The 22,815-nt window shown below is 34.2% G+C and overlaps 1 protein-coding gene across 2 annotated transcripts; it reads left to right on the top strand.

Moving 5' to 3' along the window:
- The first annotated feature begins 767 nt into the window (after positions 1-767).
- LOC111427889 (hyaluronan synthase-like protein kkv) lies at positions 768-22,559 on the top strand. 2 transcript variants are annotated; one of them, XM_071196699.1, is made up of 10 exons: positions 768-998; positions 8,576-8,669; positions 14,205-14,449; positions 15,980-16,273; positions 16,328-19,151; positions 19,203-19,512; positions 19,993-20,169; positions 21,656-21,826; positions 21,883-22,129; positions 22,190-22,559. In XM_071196699.1, the coding sequence occupies exons 2-10, from the start codon at positions 8,581-8,583 to the stop codon at positions 22,498-22,500; spliced, it is 4,668 nt and encodes a 1,555-aa protein (XP_071052800.1). In that variant the 5' UTR covers positions 768-998; positions 8,576-8,580; the 3' UTR covers positions 22,501-22,559. The 2 variants fall into 2 exon arrangements, with proteins under 2 accessions (XP_071052800.1, XP_022919013.2); XM_023063245.2 differs by lacking the exon at positions 19,993-20,169 and adding an exon at positions 19,688-19,864.
- Positions 22,560-22,815: the final 256 nt, after the last annotated feature.

Here is a 22,815-nt window from a genome sequence, read left to right as displayed (position 1 = left end):
TAGAAAGTGGTGCTAAATTTCGTTGATTTGGCAAACACCGTTACTAAATGAAATATTGTAACATGTTGATACATCATGTATAAAGTTCTCAAAGATTTCCAAGCATCTCTACGAAGTTGGAGATGATTTTTTCTCTATAGAGAGAGAAATCAGAAATTTCCAAGTATTTGTACTAGAAAGCAAAGTGTAATAATATTAATTGAAGTGTTTAAATATTCAAGATAATGGAATAAGCCATCTATTGAGAAATAGCTAAAATAATTTCTAACATTGAAGTATCAGGTACAGATTAGGAAAGAGGAAACTTTCGTTTCTAGAAATCTCTCAAGTAAATAAAATATAATTATTATCTTTCCTTAAAGTGATGGCGGTTAGCTTATTAATATAAAAATTTGGTCATTTTCAAATTTCAAGTAAAAAATAAACCATTTTTAAAAATAAGTATTGTAAAAGGAATTGTTCCAAAGATTTTGAGATAATCCTCAAAGTTTTGACAAAATGTTGAAATTCTTATTGCATCTCCAATAAAGTATAATAAAAGAAACTTAATATAATATAGAAAGAGAAGTAGTCCACGGATGATGCTTGTGCGTTTTGCAGATTGCCTAAGATTGCTGAAAGCTTTACCTGGAAAGAAATTGTGGATCCGGGGAGCGAATCCGGTAAGCCGCGAAGGTGTCTTAACTTCAAGAACACCTTCTTCATCGCAAGAAACGCATGCGCATTCTTGTTGTTTGGGAAATAGAAACTCGATTTCTTCAAGAAGTGTCAGTTTCGAACCGAGCGTCGTTCAACATCCTGAGAGCCGGAGCTTGCCTAAGAAGGAGCGAGCAGTTGCGCGATCCCTTCACTTCGCGTGCTCTTGTGCGAACCCACGATATACTTTTCCCCCCGTCGAAAATGCGATACAAAAATTTCACGTGAAAGTGACCAAAAAATATTCGGTTAAAGTAGATATTTATTAATAATTTAGTGAAAAGGGTTCCTTTTAAAAAAAAGTAAGTTCATTCAAAATTCATTATTAATTCAGAATTAATGTCGTCAATAATAATTAATTTTAAGCTTTCTCTTAGTTTTTGTTAAGCGACATATGTGTCCTATTAAATTTCTATTAGCGTAACAGCGCGCAAAAGAAACTCAAATATGACTCTCTTGGAAAGAAAGTCGCCGAGATTCTCATGTTCAATAATAATACAATACTATAGATATCGCAAGAACGTTATGAAACTTTTCAACAACGAATATAAGACTGGATCACGTCTTCGTTAACACGATTTAACAGCTTTATAAGTATCTTCACTCCCTCATGGTCTATTATTTATTATTCTCAACCTTGCGCAACTTATGTTTATAAATGTTCGTGGCAGATCATCCTTGATGGCTTTAGACATCTAAGATGTAACGTTAAATTATAACTAAATAAGCAGTGTTGTAACCTTTTAAATAAAAGCAATAAAATTATCAAAAAGAATTAAAAAGATTTAAATTATTTAAATTCGTCTCTCAATTATCTCGAGATATATTGAAGTGGCGAGAAGATTGGGCATACTTTGATGGGTATAAAAAGAAAATTAAATGTACTTAAAAATCCCTCGTAATAAAGCTTTCATTGATGAAAGATGGAAGGAGATCTTAATGTGCATTCTTATTATGTGACAGGTCATTAAGAGGGTTATTCCACCCGAAGATAACGAGACGCATGCACCCACCTTTTTCGGATTGGTTAAAACACTAAAAGTCATTCTGTTAAACGAACTAAAATTACCGGTTACAAAAATTCGCAGTAAAACGAAAGTTTTATTCAATGTTGTAAAAAATGTTTTCTGAAATATGTGGTAATAAATTGTGTTAAGTTAAAAAAATCACATCATTAAAATTATATATGGGTTTAGTTTTAGTTCAAAAGAAAAGTATTAATTTTCTTGAAACTTTATATCTTTTATTGAATTAAAATTATAATTAACACTTCCAGAACTTCTAGAATTGATAATAGACCTAGAACTAGAAACATTCGGGTTTAGCCAAAAGTCTCTCAAGACGGCTAAACCCAAATGTTTCTAGTTCTTTGTCTAGTGTGTTTATATATTTATTGAACTAAAACTAGAATTAATACTTGCACTATCATTAGAACTAACACTAGACTTAGAACTAGAAAGTTTCGGGTTTAGCTTTGCGCCTGAAGTTATAGTTTTTGTTCTGCGCCAGGTTGTTGCATATTTTTATTGAACTAAAGGTAGAATTAACACTAGACCTAGAACTAGAATCGGTCGGATTTAGCCGAACGTCTTTTAAGACGGCTAAACCCGAACGATTCTAGTTGTAGGTCTAGTGTTGGTTCTAGTGATCTAACACAAGCACTAAGGCTTGAGCTGACACTACCACTATCAACTAACACTCAACCCAGTACTAGAAACATTCGGGTTTAGCCATCTCGAGAGACGCATGACTAAACCCAAATGTTTCTAATTCTAGGACCAGTATTAATTGTATTTTTAGTTGAATAAAAGATATAAAAATTCAAACAAAATTAATACATTGCTGTTTGTCAGTTTTATTGGCTTAACCCAAAACTTAAAATACATAAAATACCAAGTATCTAATAAGAATTCCAAGGTTAAGCTTCCGATCTATCGTCGATAGTTCCAACATTAACTGGTGAAAGGTACTAAAGAACCACCGCCCAATGTGTCTTGAATGCATATTAAGTGAATAGAAAACATCCGCTTTATAATAGTCGCATCTATACACAATCGTTTTTATTTAATTTCAAAATCCGTCATAAAAAATTAACATACAAGACGTTCTGTTCAACTCCTCTTTATACAGTTTATTCCTTTCATTACTCATCGAATCCCGTTACATCGCACATACTTAACACGTAACCGATGAACTGTATATTGAAGTCTTCGTTGTTACTGTCATTACTTCAAAATAAATTCAATAATTAAGTATTACGAAGTGCGGCGAAACAAATTGTGGGTTTATCGAAAATGTTTTGGGGTCAATCAAGCTTAAAACAAACGATTATTTGCGATTTGCGGTTACTTACGTTCGTAGTTCTACTTTTTTCGTTATTATGCAACACCGAGATTGCTGGAATGCTGTTAGATACGAAATTGGGTATATCTGATGAGTCTATTGCTTTGGATTAACACATAGAACAGTTTAACCTTTATAGTTACAACCATGGAAGTAGTCCCAACGATTGTGGAACGGTGCTCTATTGACCTAGAATGTCTAAATGAAGACAACATAACAGGAAAATTTTTTTTAAACGAAATTATTAGAAAATTTTTAAAAAAAGTCACCTGTTGATAACAAAAACTAAAATTTTAAGAAAAAAATCTGACACATAACAAGAGGGGAGTGATATGACCTTCTTAGATTAATTATAGAATATAAAATTCTGTAGAGAGACACCAAAACTCATAATCGCGAATTTTCGTCCTGAAACCGAGCAATAAGAAGAATAATTATGTTAAATTTTTATCTTTCTAAATGTTGTACCTTTCCAAAAAGGAGATTGTTTTGAAAACAACAACAATGAGAAGGCCAATTTTAAGAATCTGTGTTCAAATACAGGGCCATTGGTGCATATTATCAAAAAAATGAATCTAATAAGAACCTCGTAGCGGAAGTCGAAGCCGATTTGTATCTGGTGGAGTGAAAGTAGGTCAGAAAAGGCGCACCGTATACCAGCTGCAACGCTCGTATTTGGTATATAGAAGAGAAGAAAACAGAAATCGCAACACAAAAAAAATCGAGATAAAAATTTATAACATTTTCGATTCGTATTAACATCTACATAAGTGTTATATAAGTTTCTGCGATATTAAAATTAAATTTTTGTCAAAAATAATTGAAAAATAAATAACTTAGAGCCGAGTCACAAAATTTTCACTTTCCAAACCGAACGTTCCGCAACTCAACACATCGAAGAATACCTTGAACTTTTAGTAGAAATCTCGCATCATCCAATGTTTACGACGTTACGCCGATAATTTTATACGTATACCTCAAGTAATAACGCATCCCTACTTCAATCTCATTTTTCATTACATGACTTCCAATTAATTAATACAGAATATAAATATGTATCAATTAATATTTGAGGCAAATGTAGATACTTGTGATTGACCAAATTTACATAATCTATTACACAACATCGCCCAGACTCGCCCATACCTGCAAATAAGTTTATTAAGAAGCGAATAGTCTAAGTCTTAGTAAGTGAAAGTAGTTTGACCTCTCTTAGATCAACAACTGCTCACAAACTCCTTCTCTTTAATTCGAATTATAATCATTAATTTATAACATCATCACAACATTTTTTGTTAAATAATGAAAGTATATTCGTGACATTATCTGGTTCATTAAATACATATAATCAACATCACTTAATAAGAAAGTTAGGCAAAGTTCCAGTCGCGTCTTATTATCCAACTATTCGCTCCACTTCGCTTAATGTAACTTAATGTAACTTCTACTTTCTAATATAATGACTGCTGGCCACGCTTCGCAATCATGTTCGAACTTTCATTATCTACGATCTTGGTATAAAACAAAGAGAGTAAAAATCGATTTAACAGACAGCGACATTTAATAAGCTCATTGAGATAAAAAAGTTGTGCACGAGGTTGGATAACACACGTTGTGCGCCGTGATTATCTATTAAAATATATAACGTGACGTTTTGTTGAAAAGGTCATAGGTACTTACGTTGTTACGGAAAGAAGTTAATTGATGCTTGTAAAAAGAGAATTATATGTGATTAAGATCTTTAGGTAATTAAAAATAATACGTTTAATTAGTAAATGATTTTGTATTTGATGATTAAAACCGCTAAGTGTTTTTAATAAAGATAGATTACAAAATGCGAATGATTTTTATATCAAAAATTGAAGTTGACAATGTAGTTAAATACTTATTAATAATTTTTTTAATGACGAGAAATTAAATGGTAATTATCATTTTCGTCCAGTTAAACATGGACGAGGCAATGAAGGTTGAAAAACCAATTAGAGAAAGATTAGCTCTCGTTCAATGTGTATGGCACTAAACGAAACAATGGAGATTTAATTGCCAATGTCAAAGACTTGCGACATTGTAGCAATTAGTCTCTTTTAAACGGGACACGCAACACAAAAAAGCTACATTTAAACTAATTCGATTTCAATTGAACATCCCATTTACATACTTTTTTTTTCATTTTGTTATAAGAATCTTCGTTGCCTTAATCCCAGCCGCACATTTTTATTCACATAAGGTTTATTATTCATAGCGAAATCTACGATTAACACGCACCCATTGTCAAAAGCTGCAACTGACTTTTGTCGCACACAATTGATGCATTGTCTAACAGGGTTTCAAGTTTTTTTTTCCGTTTTACGTAAACCCTTGAAAGCAAGATTAAAGCAGTAAATGTGGGTGTTGCTTTTAGCTTATCATGTTACACTATACGACTTTAGATTAGCAATTCCTGTATACCATGTGAGAACTTGATTCGAGAATTCCATTAAAATAGTAAATAAATAATAGTCAAGTATAAAATCTTCGTATTTTTATGTTTTAAGTTAATTAAATTGTGGTGTTATACTTTATTGATGGTAGAGCATAGGATTGGCAACATGTTAGGAAAAAAGTTTTAGTATAAAAGTAGTAGCAAATTTGATTGTTAGCAATATTGCTCCTTTTTAATTTTGCTCTCAAATGCATCACTATCGAGAAAAATACGATAATGTGAAAAGTGTCTGAAATTGAGGTTTTTAATTTCATTGATGGTAGCGTACGGGAATCGAAATATTTTGGGAAAAAAGTTTTAGTATAAAAGTTGTAGCAAATTTTATTCTTAACAATTTTGCTCTTCTTCACTTTTGTTGTCAGATGCATAAATATCGAGAAAAACACGAAAATGTGAAAACTGGGTGAAGTCGTGGTTTTATCATCGACAATGTGATGGTAGCGCACGGGATTTGGTACATTTTAGAGAAAAAGTTTTAGTATAAAAGTTGTAGCAAATTTTATTCTTAACAATTTTGCTCTTCTTCACTTTTGTTGTCAGATGCATAAATATCGAGAAAAACACGAAAATGTGAAAACTGGGTGAAGTCGTGGTTTTATCATCAACAATGTGATGGTAGCGCACGGGATTTGGAACATTTTAGAAAAAAACTTTTAGCATAAAATTTGTACCAAATTTCATTCCTAACAAATTTCATTCCTAACAATATTACTCCTTTTCATTTTTGCTCTCAATTACATAAACATTGAGAAAAATATGAAAATTAGTTTCTAGAAACTTAATTTCAGTAGTTTCCAGTAGAAAAACTGGGTTTTTATTTACCGGAACAAGCTCGGGTTGAAAACCACAATCCTTAACGCTCTACAAAACCAACTACGTACCTACTTAGCAATTTATCAAGTCAATTGCACCGATACGCATTGCCTCAAGACAATTTTATATAATAGCATGCAAAAAAATTGTTACAAAATTGCTTACACTTAGCGATCAATATCTTGAACGATCATTTATAACGCATTTCCGTCAATGATAGTTGACATTTCCCGTAAAATTTTTAATTGACAACTTATTACATTAACTTCCTCTAAACTAGTTCTAAAATACCAAGTCGTATTTAACCGTATTTCGTAACACGATTAAATTGGACTTTTGCAATATCCGATGTTATTAAAACTGACATTAATTAATTTATTTTGATATGAATACAGACATATTGATTGTAAAGGCCCCAATCAAAAATTAATTACTTATAAAACAATAATTATTGTGAGTTAAAAAGATCTGTTTCTAAACAATTTGTAACAGATCGCGGTCTATATTAAACAAAGAATAGGCGCGACCCAAGGTGACCAGTGAAGGGGAGTTTTTCTCATAGCAGCAACACTACGATTTACCGTAACAACTTTTTTATCGACTTTGTTTCATAACGTCAATACTTCGGTCGATATTTCTCTCCCACAGTTGAATAAACAGACCATCGACGTCGTTCCATAAGTAAACGAACATAAAACGATAGGTTTGCCCGTCGTTTAGTTAACGCAAAGAACAAAAAGAGATTATGACCTGCGTGGGTGATTGCGCGGTATCAAAAAGAGGAGAAATAAGAAAAATTCTTGGTCGTTTTCTCGAACTGACATTGTCAGAAAGGGTGTGGCTTTTCTCTGTAACGCGTGTACAAATGCTATATGGAGTTGCTAAGAAAGGTTACTTTACGTTCTTAATACTCGGATATTTTAAAATGAGTTATTATGGATTTGCACAAAGGAAGTTTGTCGATGCGTATAAAACATTCTTTGTGATGGCCTTCACGATTGTAACAGATATTGAAACGTTAATGTTGGTTAAATTTAAGAAAACAACTCTCCATCTTAATGTAATAAGACGAAAATAAATAAATAAATCGATGGATATCGTAAAAATGTTCGTTATCGACGAAGAGACAAATCCTGAAAGGAACCAATTACAAGAAAATGATAAGGTGTGATAAATTCGGCTTCGTGGAATTGGTGAACCTGCTGCGTAAAAAAAGAATTTCAACTTGCTCAGTAAGAAACTTAGCTATGCATTGGAGAAATCAAAACAAAAATAAAATTTTGCACGGCGGCTTCCAACGAAAGCAAATAAAATTAAGTTCGGGCGTGGGTAGGTTGAAAAAGATTTTATTAGTGGATCACGATGGGTCAATGGACCATCCATTTGTTTTAACACCGGAAGATAAAAAATCTCTTTATTTTCGGAGAAAATTAAACACCTCGTAGAAACCTTGAAAATAAATATAATTGATGTGTAGGATAAAATGTCAATGTTCTTATTTTGTATATTATTATATATTTCTGTAACCTTTTAAGATTTACGATTACATGTGAGGTTGTTGATCAAACAATTCTTCAAATGCAAGGGTTGTATAGAAAAAAGAAAAATTGGTAATACAATCTTTATATCCAATTGTACAATCTCACATTTGATAGCAAATTGCAATAAATAGCATCTATAGAACGGGCCAATTAAATTTTATGACTTATAAATTCCATACACAGATGGAAAGACTGTGATTAATCATAAAGAACAAATCTTTAAATAATACATCCATTCTAAACAATTACTTTATTAAAATTGTACAATCATTAACCACACTCGCATTTAACGATAAAAATTTTCACTTCTCCGCGTCCTTTCAAATAATGTTAGACATGGGATTAGTAGACTTCTTTGCACCGTGAGAAGCAAGAGATCTTACGCGATCGTGCGTTTTTATTATTATTTTTCAGCAGGAGATCGACATTTAGTATTTTATTGTTCACGCGCATATAATTCACATAAAATTTCTGAGTGGAAACTAGGTCGCTTAAGGAAAGCCTGTCGAAATCAGTTTTTTCGTCTTTTTTGTTTGGCAGGGAATATTATTGTGAGACCTCGATTTCCCCACTGTTCCATATTTTTAAATTCCCATTCAATCCCGATAAGTGCGTCTAAAATATTTGGAGAGAAATCTTTTATTATAAATAATTTATTATCAAGCTAATTAAATAATTATTTAATTTGTTTTATTTTCAGGAACGATGGCAACACCTGGAATTCGGAACGATAGTGACGATAACTTCTCCGACGATGAAAGTGTTCCACTTACACAGGATATCTACGGCGGAAGGTAATTATACTTTTTGTTTGTAGTATTTTCTGTAATATACCTGATTTTTGCAACATCTTCGGTGCAAAACAAAAAACAATCTCATCAACTTCATGGACACTGCAACACGACAACGCTTTTTCTTGTCAAAGATCTTCTGTCAAAATCTATCTTTCTAGGACATACCTCTTCATATGCTACCCTATCATTGCCAACTGATTCATCTAACACAGGTTAGGGAGCTCTTTTAACACAAACCATCAATGGAAAATCTCAACCTTTTTCAAAAAATTTACTTCAACCAAATACCAAAATATTCAACTTTTGATAGAGAACTATTAACAATCTACTCTGCCATCAAATTTTTCAAACATTCCTTACATGGAAATTAATTTACAGTATATACAGATCACAAACCCATTGTCACATCAATTTTTTCGTCTACAGACAAAACTCCTTGTTAAATCTCTTCATCACCTCCAAGAAGTTATATTCCACAACAGTTCACACAATCAATTTTCGCCAAAATTCATAGGTTATCTCATCCCGGAATATGTTCCACCATTGATGCAATCAAAACAAGTTTCTTTTGGAAACACATGTCAAAACAAATTCATGTTTGGATCAAAGCTCTGGCTTATTCGCTCAATCGTCTGGTTTTAAGTGATTAAGTCGATGTCGCCCAACCCCAATGTTAATTAGCTGATATTGCAGATACTGCCTCGGCCGCAAGCGATCTCGGCTTAATCAGGTGATGACTATCTAGAGATTTGCAGCCGAGGCATTATATGCAAAATGTGTTAACCAGGCTTGGATTGATATGGAATTAATTACAGCTCTTGAGACTGGGTTTGGGTGGAAGTGGTTCCAATTGAAGCTTAATTGTACAGCTTTAGATGATTAAGCTGTGCTAATTGTTTCCCAAGATCGTCCCTAATGTCTCTAAAATTATCCCTGACTCTATCTTGATTTTGGGATAAGACATTTGGAACTTCTAATTTTAGATAGAGATAACAATAAAACAAAATCACAGATTAATTTCACGGTGTAATCTCTAATCACATTTTACACCAATAACACAGTTATTTGAGCAAAAAACTAATTAAGTGAAACTTTAATTACTTTTTGTAGCTTTAATCCGGGTCAAGAAGTCGTTCCAACACTTGCAACAATAATCGTTTAATCGTGCGGTTTATATCTAAAGTAAAATACGACGAGATACAGCTTTCACCGCGTAAAATTCAATGTTTTGCAAGACCTAGAATTATCTCGGCTCACGTTCCGCAAATCACATAGGTAGTTACTACATCTACCTATAAGTGAGTGTTATTTGTAGCGATTTCTGAAAACGCGATAATGGCATACCCAACCCCGAGCATTGTCTTTTGAAAATTTTAAAATGTAAATAATATCGAGATTCTGTTGAACAATAGTGGGTTTTAGTGCGAAGGATGAAAGTTACGAAATACTGTTCGTGCACCGTATCTCTCTCTTGAAAAGCTATACTTCTGACCTTAATAGTTATTCGTCGGGTTTAGTGCCAATGAAAATACGTTAATTGTTATTCTTTTTTATATAGAAGGTTACATAGTTTTGATTTGTTTTAACATTAATAAATAAAGTGTGTTGTTTCACTTAATACTTAAAAAAAATCTTTTATTTTATATTTTCTTTTAATTCCTCAGCAATGTATGACAATATAAAATTTCGTAAGAAATTGCTGTCGTTTACTCAACGATCGAGAAAGGAGTGTGACTAACAATAAGAAATGTTTGTAACACTTTTCCAAGGACGCGACAGAAGGAAATCAGAAAAAATAAAGCCGGAAGTAAAAATTTAACAGTTAAAATCCATTAAAGATTTGAATCAACTCAAACAGGATGTTGACCCAATAAAAAATATTTCACAAACATTTTAAAGCATCCAATTCGTTATCACCAGTCGTAAATTGAAAGCGACTTTTTAACATACTCTCAGGTAATAAAACATACAGCAGCTACCTTAAAACAGTTGGACACCGCAACTATAAATGGTATGTTAATCGTTTAGGCGTTGTCTCAAGGAAATAAATCGCCACGCTAACTTCTTAAAACGATTATTGACCCACCCGTTTCCATTAAAAATAATTAAACCCGAGTTCGCGCGAAATATAATGAAACGGATAATAACGATGATACATTACTCTTTTTACGATATTTGGGAATGTGTCATATGCCAAAGACGTCGATCTGCTGAGCCAAATGCCAAGGAGACCGAGCCGTAAAGCGGATACAAGATAAAAGTTTAAGACAAAGCATGTCCAGGTCAAATTAAACACTCAACAGTACGAGGTCGAACAAAAAAGATTTTAATTTTAAGATTTCAATTCAGTAGCAAAAATTTGGCGAAAATTTTAAATTTCAAGTTTAGAACTTAAAGCTAAAAGTTATGTGTGGGTTGAGATAAATAGTCAAAGCAATCTCTTGCTGTATAATTTTACCATTATCTTTTTCTTCTTAAAATGTCTCGCTAATGTCCCATTTCACCATTACAGAACAGAATAGGATACGAGTTCAAACCTTATGCGGTCGTGATTACGTGTGGTATGCACTTGAGAAGTGCAAAGAAACATCACTAAAACCCACGACATCATTATGGAAAGAAGGTTTCCCTAAAGTTTTCTAAACCACAACTCATAAATTTGTAACAAAATGAATTTTATTTTATGGTGATATCCCAATTAATTGGCAATATCTATAAGTTATTGATATGAGTAAGGATGATTCAAGCATAAAGAATTTTACTTCAAAATCGAAAAAGAAAACGTATTCAAAATGAGACGAAACGTTTCAACACGGTCACAATGCATCGAGGGAGTAGAAAGTTGACCGTTCACTTTTAAAGTTATTAAACTGGATCTACGAACGACCTTGCGTAATTATCGTCAGGCCGTCCCGTAACCGTTCTCCTTTTAATAACAAACTAACAGCTAATTTTAACACATCGCGACGTAATTGTTCGTAAGCTTTGTGTCTTCCATTAGCGTATTCCTAAAAATTAATAAGTAATTTTGGAATAATGTCAAATGAACAAGATTATTATGAAATTTGTAAAGGATTAAATGAAAATCACTTTGTTATGGTTTACCACAGACATTATGGGCTTTCACTAATCCATCCTTATTTTGCTATTATCGCATTCTTCTAAGGTAAAACGAGATATAAACCGAAGCGTTTAACAACACTTTCACTGCCAGTTATATCGTAATCTCAGGAATGTAGTAACAGTGGTTACAAGTTTTAAATTGACTTCCTGATTTTGAAATTTGTTAAACAAGCAAACTTTAAAATTGGGAGTTTTAAAATGTTATGTTGGGATTGGTCAGTAATGGAAGGAGAAAACAATACACCGTTAGGGAAGGTTCAGAGTTCGTGGAGCTAATATTAGCACGACCTCTCAAAGAGGTGGTCGAAGACCGTCCCTGGTTGCGGTCTTTGTCCGTTGGGTGGTGTTGCGGAGGCGCTGAATCCGCTTTTTTTATGACTAATCCGGCAAATCCGGATAGCGTTCCTTGCTCGGCGCGACCTTTGACTGGGAGTGGACGCTGCTAACCTTGATATTAGCCGACTTCGCCCTTGATAGGACAACAGCCTTTCTCTAGGCATATCGAACAATCTTCTCGCGGTTCGTTCCAGTGACTCTCAAACCCACAGAACTACATTGCAAGTCTTAAGTATATTAAATCGAAAATCAAAATAAACTAATTGAGAAGGTATTAAAATGACAAGATATTTTTAAAACGTGATTTTAAAGTATATTATTTAAAATGTGAAGGTTAACCACATCAGTTTTTTATTCTTTAATATAGTCCTACAACATTCACTTCACAAAAAGAATTTTTATTGGTTGCAAAAAAATACACACCCACAAGTTAACAATTCTTTTCAATTACTCATAATAATTCAAAAATTAGTACACACTTTCTTGCAAAGAACGAAGGTCACGCTTTCACTTTTAAGGTTGTATAGATGTAGATAACTTTTATTTCTTAATATTTATCTAAATGATATGAATATTTCCCAAGAAATTCTTGAACGTACAAAAATACTAATAATCCCTTGTTAAACTGATATATTCGCGCTGTCTAGGTTTAGACCACCATATCGAATAATTCCAGCTTCAAAGATTTACTGACCAAGTTGAGAATAATGCAACTTTCAAGGTACTCTCCGGTGTACGTCAAGGTCCGATGCAAAAGAATATCTTTATTTTCTGCAGAAATAGTCGCGGTGCGTCTCCTAATCTTCACGACTATCTCGGCAAATATCTCGACAGAGACATATGCACGGGTAAATATGCGGAGAATAGTGAAATATTGCGCGGCCATATTCAGCGAGATTAATGGCGGCTGGTCCTTTGAAACTCCCATCTTCAGGGTGTCCGACCGCACTATTCCACCTGTACTCGTGAAAATACACGAGCACGCGTTGACTTTTCTCTCTTTTCGTCCGTTTTAGTCTCTTTTCTCTCTGTCCTCGACGTGTACGTACTTGGTACTCGAAGAGGGTATGTACTCGGGATCGGAACGTCTTCGTTTTTCTTTATTTTGAACGCTTGTGGAAATAAAATGTGTAGAAGAATAAGAGAATCGTAAATTTCACACTTTCAACATTTTTAACTCAATGTTTTTATCAATTCATTTTTGAATGAATTTGTCTTTATTTTCTTAAAAATTTCAAATTTCTGTGTAGCTATATTTAATTTCCTCAACCATAGCTAAGAAACCATAACACTGCATGTGAAAGTGTATAATGGTAAGTACGGTAATAACAGACCACCCGGAACCAATTGTTACAGCGTCACGCAACGTTGACTTGAACGCACTGTTGTCATCGACTTCTTGAGGAAGAGGAATCTAAACTTGATGAGGTGTGACAAACCCAATACCGCACACGGAGAAATCTCTTCGGTGTCTCCGCAAAAAATTTCTCAAGATAGATCAAAAGTTATCCCGTGCTAGAAACGCTGCGGGGTTTAAGCATTTAATTTTGTATTGTACTCGCAAGGTGCTGTAAATTGTCTTGAGGATTGTCCGGCCTACCGGTTTGACAAGCAAATAGCCTTGTAATTTGCTTCGGAGAGCGCTCTGTAATATTGTTACAACGAAAAAAGTGAAAAGGTATCGTTGTCCTAAATGATGGTTTGTTGCGTTTAAAGCTTTCTTTATGCCTTGTTGAAACGAAACATTTTATAAATCAAAGAAATCAATTATGTATTAGTTGAGAAATACTTTAGATTATAGAAAGAAGCATGGAATGCAAGGTTATACTATGTAAAACATTGTAAATTTTTTACCTTGAAAATACTTTTGTTTCCAAACTCAATTAAATTATTAATAAATAAGGATTTAGGTATTCCCACGGTGCACCCCAAATGCACCGAATTTTTCGCGATCAAGATTCACGTGTTTGCATAACGTGGTCGGAGTTTGAACCTGGAGTGAGACACCACCTGAATTTTAATTTCCGGTCCGTGAAACAACTACGAAATTTTTAATGACCCCTCGTTTTGTTTCAGCCAAAGAACCGTTTCGGAAACGAAAGGATGGGACGTCTTCAGGGATCCCCCAATCAAGGAAGAGTCCGGTTCTATGGCCAACCAAAAATGCTTAGAAATTACGGTGAAAATCACGAAAGTCATAGCTTATATCGTTACCTTTGTGATAGTGTTAGGATCGGCCGTAGTGGCCAAGGGAACTTTATTATTTATGACATCGCAACTCAAACCAGAAAAGACGATATTATATTGTAACAAAGAATTAGGTAAGTGGCGCTTCAGAATACCTCACACCTAAAAACAACCATTACGTCATCAAGAACTTAACATCTTCGTTCCGCTTCAACAAGAATAAATTTTCTTCGCGGCTTTTGTGTGCACAGCACTCACGAGCCGTGTGGCATGTGCAAATAACTCGGTGCGTTTCGTCCTCAAACTTGACCAATTCACCAATATTCTGAGAAGGTACATATATGCACTTGAACTCGTAATACAAATAAATCGCTATGAATACAAAACAATCATTTATATGAATGAATGCAAGAAAAATGGGGGGAGACGCAATGAAATACGTCCCACATACTTGATAAGTTCAATCAGTTTGATATTGAACATTTATAAGCCATACACAAATCAGTAGAAGACCTGCATTTTATTCTAAATCCATTAATCTTTCAATGTTTGCATATTTACTTGTAATACAATATGTATACATAAATAGGAACCCAACCTAACTGGAGTCATTTCGTGGGTATCAATAATAATCATCAGTGTTTATTAAAAATGGCCTTCTCTGTATCATCACCTCCAAGGTGTCGTCACCTTGTTGATTTATCGCTAGTTTGTTGATTGCATTCAAAATCCTGATAAGATATAGTCCCATTCTTCTCTTTAGAGCCTGTTTCCAATTTCTAACCAGTCTCTATCTTTTCATTTCAGTCTCGGTTCAACCTCTCTCTTCCACTACCAGTCTTTTTCTAATCACCCACATTTCTGCTCAGGTTTGTATGTCTTTCCAATCTCCTTTATCTATTTTCAGTTTCTGTCAAGTCTCTTCGTCCGGTTAATCGTTTCTGTACACTGTGTTTTTTTGTCAATTACAACTTCCTTTCTGATTTTCTCTTCTTTGTGTAGTTCTTTTCTTGCATTTACAGAGCGTTTTCAGTCTATCTTCTCTCCAAATAGTCACTTTTTACTATTTAAAGTTTCTGTCCAATCTATTCTTCTCTTTCTACTTACTGTCTTTCTTGCCTATACACTCTCTCTCCAGTCTGTCTGCTCTCTGCCCAGTCTCTTTCTTCAGTTTCTGTTTCTGTTCAGTCTTTTTCTAACATTGACAATCTCTTTCCAGACTTCCTCTTCATTATCCAGTTTCTTTCTGTCTAGAGCCTGCCCTGTTTATTTTTTCGCTTTCTTGCTTCTGTTAAGTTTCTTCCATTGATTCATAATATTTTTTCAGACTCCCTCTTCCCTTGCTAAGTCATATTCTGCTTGTACATTCTCTCTCCAGGCTTCATGCTCACTGATTGGTCACTTTTCTTTATTTACATTCTCTTCTAATGAAATTCCAACCTAATAATAATGAAATTCGCCGATAAGCGGTTTCGATGAAACAAAAATAAATAATTTTAGAAATAAGTAATAAAAATTAATTTTTTTTTTCACTAACAATATGTGTAAGATTAGGACGACGAATTCTTAGAGTTGTTGGATCTCTCGAATTTGTTGAAAGGCAGAATAAGATCTTTAGATCCGCAAAAGCGCCATGAATACAAAACAACACCTTTAAATTTCAGGACGAGATAAGCAGTTTATAGTCAAGCTACCAGAGGCGGAACGAGTGGTGTGGATGTGGTGCCTGTTTTTCGCCTTCTGCATACCACAACTGGGGGCACTCTTCAGGTCGACAAGGATGTGTTTCTTCAAATCTTGGAAGAAACCACTCTTCTCGCACTTCCTCATCTTCTTCATCGCGGAGTCCGCCCATACCATTGGTCTGGCGATACTAGTCTTCCACATACTACCAGAAATGGACGTCGTTAAGGGAGCAATGCTCACGAATTGCGTCTGTTTCGTTCCGGCCGTTCTTGGTAATTTAAAATTTATTTATAATAGGTAATAAAGTAATTTTGTTTTTATTGCAGGTCTTCTTTCGAGAAATAATAAAGAGTCAACGCGTTTTATTAAAGTTATAGTGGATCTCATAGCAATAGCGGCACAAGCAACTGGTTTTGTGGTGTGGCCGCTCATAGAAAATAAACCCGATCTTTGGTTATTACCATTTTCGATCTTTTTAATTTCGATCGGTTGGTGGGAAAATTATATTTCACCACACTCGCCGATTCCATTCATAAAAAAATTGGGTAAATTAAAAGACGAATTTGACTCCACCAGATATTTCGCTTACGTTTTCTTGTCCATCTGGAAAATCTTATTATTTTTTGTAGCAATAATTTTTATTATCATAATCAAAGAAGGCGAAGTAGGGTTCTTATTTTACGAATTTTCTGGAGGTTTCGCCAGTCATAAAATTACAATCACCGAAATTAAGCCATTCTTAGGTGGAACATCTCTTCCAGATATTTCTGATATAATCCCAACTGGTGATGATACATTTATCGATTCCAACGATATGACCCCGATTTTTGTACTACTCATTAACGTTTGCGGGTCTTATTTCGCGTATGTCTTCGGGAAATTCGCCTGCAAAATTATGATCCAAGGATTTTCATACGCGTTTCCGGTGAATTTAACAATTCCTGTATCAATATCTCTCTTAATAGCCGCTTGCGGTTTACGCAATGGTGACCCATGCTTCTTTTATGACTCAATGCCATCTTACCTTTTCTTCGAAAGTCCTCCAGAAGAGTTCCTAAATCGATTCATTTCGCACCAACACGCTTGGGCGTGGTTACTTTGGTTATTATCACAAACCTGGGTCACCTTACACATTTGGACCCCGAAATGCGAGCGTTTAGCAAGAACCGAAAAATTATTCGTTATTCCCATGTATGATTCATTCCTCATAGATCAAAGTTTAGCGATGAATAGAAGAAGGGATGACGAAGCCGACGTAAAACCTGAAGACTTGGACGAGCTACAAAAAGAGAAAGGAGACGAATATTACGAAACCATCTCCAATCACACCGACGGATCGACACCTAAAACAATTAAAAATTCCGATCATATAACAAGAATTTACGCTTGCACCACCATGTGGCACGAAAACAAAGAGGAAATGATAGAATTTTTAAAATCAATCTTGCGGATGGACGAAGATCAATCGGCGAGAAGGGTGGCCCAAAAATATTTGAGAGTCGTAGATCCGGATTATTACGAATTTGAAACTCAAATCTTTTTCGACGACGCCTTTGAAATTTCAGACGTAAACGATGATGATACCCAAGTGAATCGTTTCGTTAAGCTTTTATGCGATACAATCGATGAGGCTGCATCGGAAGTACATCAAACAAATATTAGAATTAGACCTCCAAAGAAAATACCAACACCTTACGGCGGCAGATTAATTTGGACCTTACCCGGAAAAACCAAAATGATCGCCCACTTAAAAGACAAAATGAAAATAAGACACAGAAAACGATGGTCGCAAGTTATGTACATGTACTATTTACTCGGTCATAAATTAATGGAACTCCCAATATCAGTTGATCGCAAAGCCGTTATTGCAGAAAATACTTATTTGTTAACTTTAGACGGCGATATTGATTTCCAACCATCCGCAGTGACCCTATTAATTGATTTGATGAAAAAGAATAAAAATTTGGGTGCCGCTTGCGGGCGAATTCACCCGGTTGGTTCAGGTCCGATGGTTTGGTACCAAGAATTCGAATATGCTATTGGGCATTGGCTTCAAAAAGCTACCGAACACATGATTGGATGCGTACTTTGTAGCCCAGGTTGTTTCTCACTTTTCAGAGGAAAAGCTCTCATGGATGATAACGTAATGAAAAAATATACCACTAAGGCCACCGAAGCTCGCCACTACGTCCAATACGATCAAGGAGAAGACCGTTGGTTGTGCACTTTATTACTACAACGAGGATATCGAGTTGAATATTCAGCTGCTTCGGATGCTTACACTCACGCCCCGGAAGGTTTTAACGAATTCTTTAATCAACGAAGACGATGGGTGCCTTCAACTATAGCTAATATCATGGATTTACTCATGGATTCAAAACGAACCATCGAGATCAACGATAACATTTCAATGCCTTACATTGGGTATCAAATCCTCCTTATGGGGGGCACCATCCTTGGACCCGGAACTATATTTCTTATGTTGGTGGGAGCCTTCGTGGCAGCTTTCCAAATCGATAATTGGACCAGCTTTTATTACAACATAATCCCCATTTTATTCTTCATGTTGGTTTGTTTCATTTGCAAATCAAATCTTCAATTAATATGTGCCCAGATACTTTCAACAGCTTACGCATTGATTATGATGGCGGTTATAGTTGGTACTGCCCTTCAATTACGCGAGGATGGAATCGGATCTCCATCGGCCATATTTTTAATCGCTATGACGGGCTCGTTCTTTATAGCAGCTTGTCTTCACCCGCAAGAATTTAAATGCATCGTTCACGGAATTATTTATCTTTTATCGATCCCCTCTATGTACTTGCTTTTAATTTTGTACTCAATTATCAATCTTAACGTGGTATCTTGGGGTACGCGCGAAGTTCCTGTGAAGAAAACGAAGAAGGAATTAGAAGAAGAAAAGAAACAAGCTGAGGAGGCGAAGAAAAAAGCCAAACAAAAATCGTTACTTGGTTTTCTTCAAGGGGGAGGAACTAGCGATGATGATGCTGGAAGTATTGAAATATCGTTAGCAGGTCTTTTTAAGTGTATGCTGTGTACGCATCAAGCTAATGGGGATGAAAAGGCTCAATTGATTCATATCGGGGATTCTTTGGAGACGTTAAGTAAAAGATTGGATCATATTGAAAAGTAAATTAAAAATGAACTAATTTTTGGGATTATTAATTAAATTTATTTTAGAGTATTAGATCCCCATCATCACCATCACCACACCTCAAGAAAACGAAGCATGTCTGCATCATCCCATGATCACCACTTAGGTGCTGTACCAGAAGAAGGCGAGAAAGATGATAGCTCAAGCGATAGTGACTCAGAAAGTACCGCATCTGCACCGAGAATTAAGCGCGATGAATTGGTTAATCCTTATTGGATTGAGGACCCAGATCTGAGAAAAGGAGAAGTGGAGTACTTGAGTTCTAATGAAATTCAATTTTGGAAAGATTTATTAGAAAAGTATTTGTATCCTATTGATGAAGATAAAGATGAGAAGGTAGAAAGTTTAGAAACGGTTGATTTTACTTAATTTTTTTAAATAAAATTTAAATCGTCCTAATTAAGAAAAATCAACTGTGTTATAATGAAATTAAAATAAGTGTAGGTTTCTTAGATTCAATAATTAATATTATTTAACTTAAATTTTAACCAAAATTTGCCCTCAAATTTAGGCTCGTATAGCAAACGATCTAAAGGAGCTTAGAGACCAATCCGTTTTTGCCTTCTTTATGGTAAATGCACTGTTTGTTTTGATTGTATTCTTGCTCACATTGAAGAAGGATAACCTACACATAAAGTGGCCATTTGGCGTTAGGACAAACATAACTTATGACGATGTTACTCAAGAGGTAATTTTATAGGGCGAGCTTATTTTTTTGTTACAACAAAAACATAAATAACTAAGTTTTTATAGAGCAGTAACAAGGAATTAAGAGGCCCTTTTAGAATAGTTTTAAACGAATTATAATATTTACAGGCGAAAATAGCTCGGGAGTTGATTGAACTGCGAAACAAGTCTGTTTTTGCATTCTTCATGTTCAATGCTCTGTTTGTCTTGGTAGTGTTTCTGCTGCAGCTTAATAAGGATCAAATCCATGTTAAGTGGCCGCTTGGGATACGTACAAATGTTACGTATATAGAAGAAACAGCCGAGGTATTTACAGGAGTGAATTTTCTTCGGAAAGCGGCATTTTCTGGGACTAATGCGCCTATATCTTGGCTGAATTGGGACTTGATTCTCCCCCTACGTGTTTATTTACACATTGACACCACAATTTTTACACACTGTGATTAATCTTCACACAATTTCCCGTTTTTTCTACACACACACTTATTTTCAAATAATACTTACATGGATACACACTTTATTGGTTTAGGTAACACCACATTGGGTTTATTGTATTACAACGATTTTATCATCACGGTTATTGCCCTACTAATTCACACTATATTTTATAGGAAAAAATTAAAAAAATCATTCGTATTTGGTACTTTAATTATAATGCAACGTTTTAATGCATTTAATTAAAGATAAAGGAATATGAATGGTAAAATACACAAAACAATACCAATTCCATCATCCTCATCAATCCATTTCGTATCAAAATTATTAATTGGCAAAATAAAACAGAATGTTCTATAATTTGTTTTTTAACTTACGTTTCTTTCTGCAAAATTTTTTAATTTCTTCCCACTCTCTTTGTACTATTACCAATCACCTTTTAGTCTCAATGACTAGTTCTAATCTTGTCTTTAGAATCTCTTTCAGACTTCTGAAAGGTCTCGTTCTTTTCTACAGCCTCTTTCTTCTATTACCAATTTTTTCCAGTCTCCAACCTTTCTTCATCTTCCAGTTTTCCAGTCTTAGCTTAGTTTCTTTTTGGATGCTCTTCTAACTCTTTGTTCTATAACCAGTTTTCTTTCAGCCTCTGTCTTCTTTATGTCCAGTATCTTTTTTCTCTTTAAAGTTTCTATTTAGTTTCCTTCTTGTATTACCAGTATCTTTCTAGTCTACCTCATTTTTCTCTAATATATTTCCTGCCTTTAGAATACTTTTTGCCCAATCTCATTATTCCCTTTTGTCTCAATTCAACCTATTTCTTCTATTACCACTCTCTTTCCAGTACCCTTTGTTTTTGCCCACTCATTTTTGTCTCTATTCAATTTCTGTCAAATGAAAAACACATTTACTTGATGTATTATTAATAATTCTAGAACATCTGTAAACTATCGTTTTTTTTTCATTTTGAAGTAATAAAAAAAACTTAATTTTGAAATCATTTTCATACATTTCATTTATCATTCCACTGAACACGATACAAAATTTTCTTTCAGGCTAAACGAAGTCCGATTCTCCGAAGATAAGATCCAAACCTTTCATTTCCAATCTGTTTTGTGTTTGTAATAAACAAAATGTTTTAACATAACGATGTTCTTGGTTGGTGGCTTTAATTTTATGCGATCTTATCGGCTTAGGTTAAATTTTTTAATTTAAATCGCGTAAATTAAAATAATCTAAGCTGATAAGTCACATAATAACTAGGATTAAGAGAATTTCGGAATTGAAAAGAATGTACATAAATATATAAATGTTTTTAATGTTACAGTGAAATTCTTTTTCTAACTCCAATAACTTTTAGGTTCACATAACGAAATCTTACCTCCAATTGGAACCGATCGGTTTGGTGTTTGTGTTCTTCTTCGCCCTCATTCTGGTCATTCAGTTCACTGCCATGTTGTTCCATCGTTTCGGTACTTTAGCTCATATACTTGCCTCCACTGAATTAAACTTCTTCAGTTGTACAAAGAAGGTATTATTATTTTTGTAATAATTTTTGGGTCAAAATCTAATTAATTCTATTTATAGAAAGAAGATCTTTCTCCGAATGCATTATTAGATCGGCAAGCAGTGGAAATCGTTAAACAGCTACAAAAACTTCAAGGAATCGACGATGGTGACTACGAAAATGATTCGGGGTCGGGTCCAGATCGAATAGGAAGAAGAAAAACTATACACAATTTAGAACGAGCCGCACAGCGTAAAAGACAAATCGGAACTTTAGATGTTGCGTTTAAAAAACGCTTTGCTAAACTTAATGCAAACGGAGCTGATGGTAAATAACTTATCATTATGTGAAAGCCTTCGTACTTATATTAATTTTTTTTATGTTTAGGAACTCCAATTTTAAGTAGAAGATTAACGATGAGAAGAGAAACAATGAAAGCGTTGGAGGTACGAATTAACTCGGTGATGGCAGAACGAAGAAAATCTCACATGCAAACATTAGGAGCCAAAAACGAATTTGGTAATAATAATGCAAGAAATCATCGAAATAGCGTAGCTAGTAGTATTCCGGCAAAAGAGATATTCGAAAACGGACAAGTAAATAAAGCATTCGAAGAGGATCATTATGGAAGTAGGACTTCTTTGCCAATGCAAACTAGAAACACCGTCCAATGGAAACAACAAACGAATAGATTATAGGCAAATTAAATAATTAAAAAAAGAAGACAAAAAAAACACTGCCAAACAGAAAAGAATACTCACTCAATTTTTTAATTTCATAAATACTCTACAAACTATTAATACTCTTTCGTGATCTACAAATTTTCTTCTTTTAAAGAAAAATAAGTTTTCAATACGATAAGACTAAATATGTTTAAGCTCAAAACTTTTATTATTATTATTATTAAAGACGACTTTTTTGTACATGTATTTAAAACAATTTGTGTATTTATGTAAACCTTTTTATTGTATGTGATACACAATAAAAATTTGTAAATAAATTAGTTTACTTAA

This window comes from Onthophagus taurus, chromosome 6 (assembly GCF_036711975.1).
Source record: "Onthophagus taurus isolate NC chromosome 6, IU_Otau_3.0, whole genome shotgun sequence".
Taxonomy (NCBI): domain Eukaryota; kingdom Metazoa; phylum Arthropoda; class Insecta; order Coleoptera; family Scarabaeidae; genus Onthophagus; species Onthophagus taurus.
This window is presented reverse-complemented; position numbering and strand designations above follow the sequence as displayed.

Bases quoted from the DNA above. Each gene is read 5' to 3' on its own strand.
- LOC111427889 (XM_071196699.1), top strand. From the start codon at position 8,581: ATGGCAACACCTGGAATTCGGAACGATAGTGACGATAACTTCTCCGAC. The intron at 8,670-14,204 runs GTAATTATACTT...GTTTTGTTTCAG, and splicing joins CAGGATATCTACGGCGGAAG to CCAAAGAACCGTTTCGGAAA. The intron at 19,513-19,992 runs GTAGAAAGTTTA...TAATATTTACAG, and splicing joins ATGAAGATAAAGATGAGAAG to GCGAAAATAGCTCGGGAGTT.